Raw genomic sequence first — 1448 nt, 5'->3', positions numbered from 1 at the left:
CAGCTTCAACATCAAACTGATACTCTTAATGCTGCCAGAACTACAATACGTCTATTGGAGAGTCTTGTAAGACTAGCACAAGGTACATGTACATGTATTACAATAAAAATTTATTATTGATTTTCTTTTTGCTTTATCAGCACATGCTAAACTGATGCTTCATCCTCAAGTCAGTATACAAGATGCTGTAGTGGCCATTAGTATTATTGAGAGTTCAATGCAGGTAAATTGTGTTAGTATTGTGATGGACAAAATAGTTTCATTTAATGACAAGACACCTATGGTGCGTGGCCTCGCCCCTATAGCTGTTTGATTATCAAAATTAAAAAACTTTAGCATGCAAATTGTATATATACATAAAAAAGTGTACTCCTGAGGGATAGCAGCTAGCTTGCATAGATCTACCAGACTACCTGCAGAAGTAGCAGCATTCAAGCTAATCCAGCTACTCCCAAATTGGAGGTGTGGCATTACATCATCAACAATTAATTAATTATTAGATGGAAACAAGAAGGAAGTTTCAGATTTTTCTCTTGTTATAAGCGCTATATGACATTATAATGGCACAAATACTGTTGCCTAGATGTAAATTGAGTGATTTGAGAGAGTTTAGGACCTTTAGACTACCTACAGTTCACTCGGGTTGAAATTCAAGAAGCTGTAACTCACGATTTAAAGAGTCCCACAAATATTAAAACAATAACTAGTCTTGATCTACTGGAAAAGAATCTCATTTACCTCCAGAGTACTACCGCTATTGCTGGGCATTTTCTCGTGAGATAAAAAGCTAGAGCTGCTCTCTAAACATCTCAAGGCAGTAAAGCAAGACTTTTCCTAACAGAAGAGAAGCTCTCACAGACTTAGAGCACGCGATTATAAAGATATATATTCTCAAAGACAAAATATAGCACACAGAATGAATGAATGACAGACAGACAAACTGAGTACCTAGTCCTCGCCTACGCAAAGCTGGGCGAGGCCAATAATGAATGTGTAATTATCATACATGCATCTAGGCTTCTACTATCAGTGCTGATGGTAATGCTCTTCATTCTTGTTTTCCTGATAATGTAACTGAGGAATATAATACTCAAGGTATTGACACAGTTAATCTCTTTACTAGTACAATCCTTTCTCCCTCTCTCACTTCCTCTTCCCTCAATACAGAGAAAATTATACTGAGTCACTTGAATTTATCACATCTCAGTGATAACCTGCCTCATATTGCTACCCCTGCAACTGCACCTGTCACTTCTCCTTCTCTGTTGAATGTAGGACCAGATGAACTCACCAATCTTGACTGGAGCTTTGATACTTAAATTAAATTTTATTGCTTTTGAAAAGTGAACTTTGTCTCTATCTTTTGATAGATACAACTATATATAAGGAATAATTTTGACACTATATAGTTAAATTAAATATTGTTCACACTGGAGCATGTACATGTA

The 1448-nt window shown here is 36.2% G+C and overlaps 1 protein-coding gene across 1 annotated transcript; it reads left to right on the top strand.

Annotated features, from left to right (window-relative positions):
* Nucleotides 1–6: 6 nt before the first annotated feature.
* On the top strand, nt 7–1406 carry LOC109583338 (DNA helicase MCM9-like). The gene is made up of 4 exons (XM_019998636.1): nt 7–82; nt 141–223; nt 1017–1095; nt 1168–1406. The coding sequence occupies exons 2-4, from the start codon at nt 155–157 to the stop codon at nt 1317–1319; spliced, it is 300 nt and encodes a 99-aa protein (XP_019854195.1). The 5' UTR covers nt 7–82; nt 141–154; the 3' UTR covers nt 1320–1406.
* Nucleotides 1407–1448: the final 42 nt, after the last annotated feature.

Source organism: Amphimedon queenslandica, unplaced genomic scaffold (assembly GCF_000090795.2).
Source record: "Amphimedon queenslandica unplaced genomic scaffold, v1.1 AMPQUscaffold_13518, whole genome shotgun sequence".
Lineage (NCBI taxonomy): Eukaryota > Metazoa > Porifera > Demospongiae > Haplosclerida > Niphatidae > Amphimedon > Amphimedon queenslandica.
The sequence above is the reverse complement of the archived record's forward strand: the minus strand, read 5'-3'. Positions and strand labels throughout refer to the sequence as shown.

Bases quoted from the DNA above. Each gene is read 5' to 3' on its own strand.
- LOC109583338 (XM_019998636.1), top strand. From the start codon at position 155: ATGCTTCATCCTCAAGTCAGTATACAAGATGCTGTAGTGGCCATTAGT. The intron at 224-1,016 runs GTAAATTGTGTT...ACATGCATCTAG, and splicing joins TTATTGAGAGTTCAATGCAG to GCTTCTACTATCAGTGCTGA. The intron at 1,096-1,167 runs GTATTGACACAG...CCCTCAATACAG, and splicing joins TGAGGAATATAATACTCAAG to AGAAAATTATACTGAGTCAC.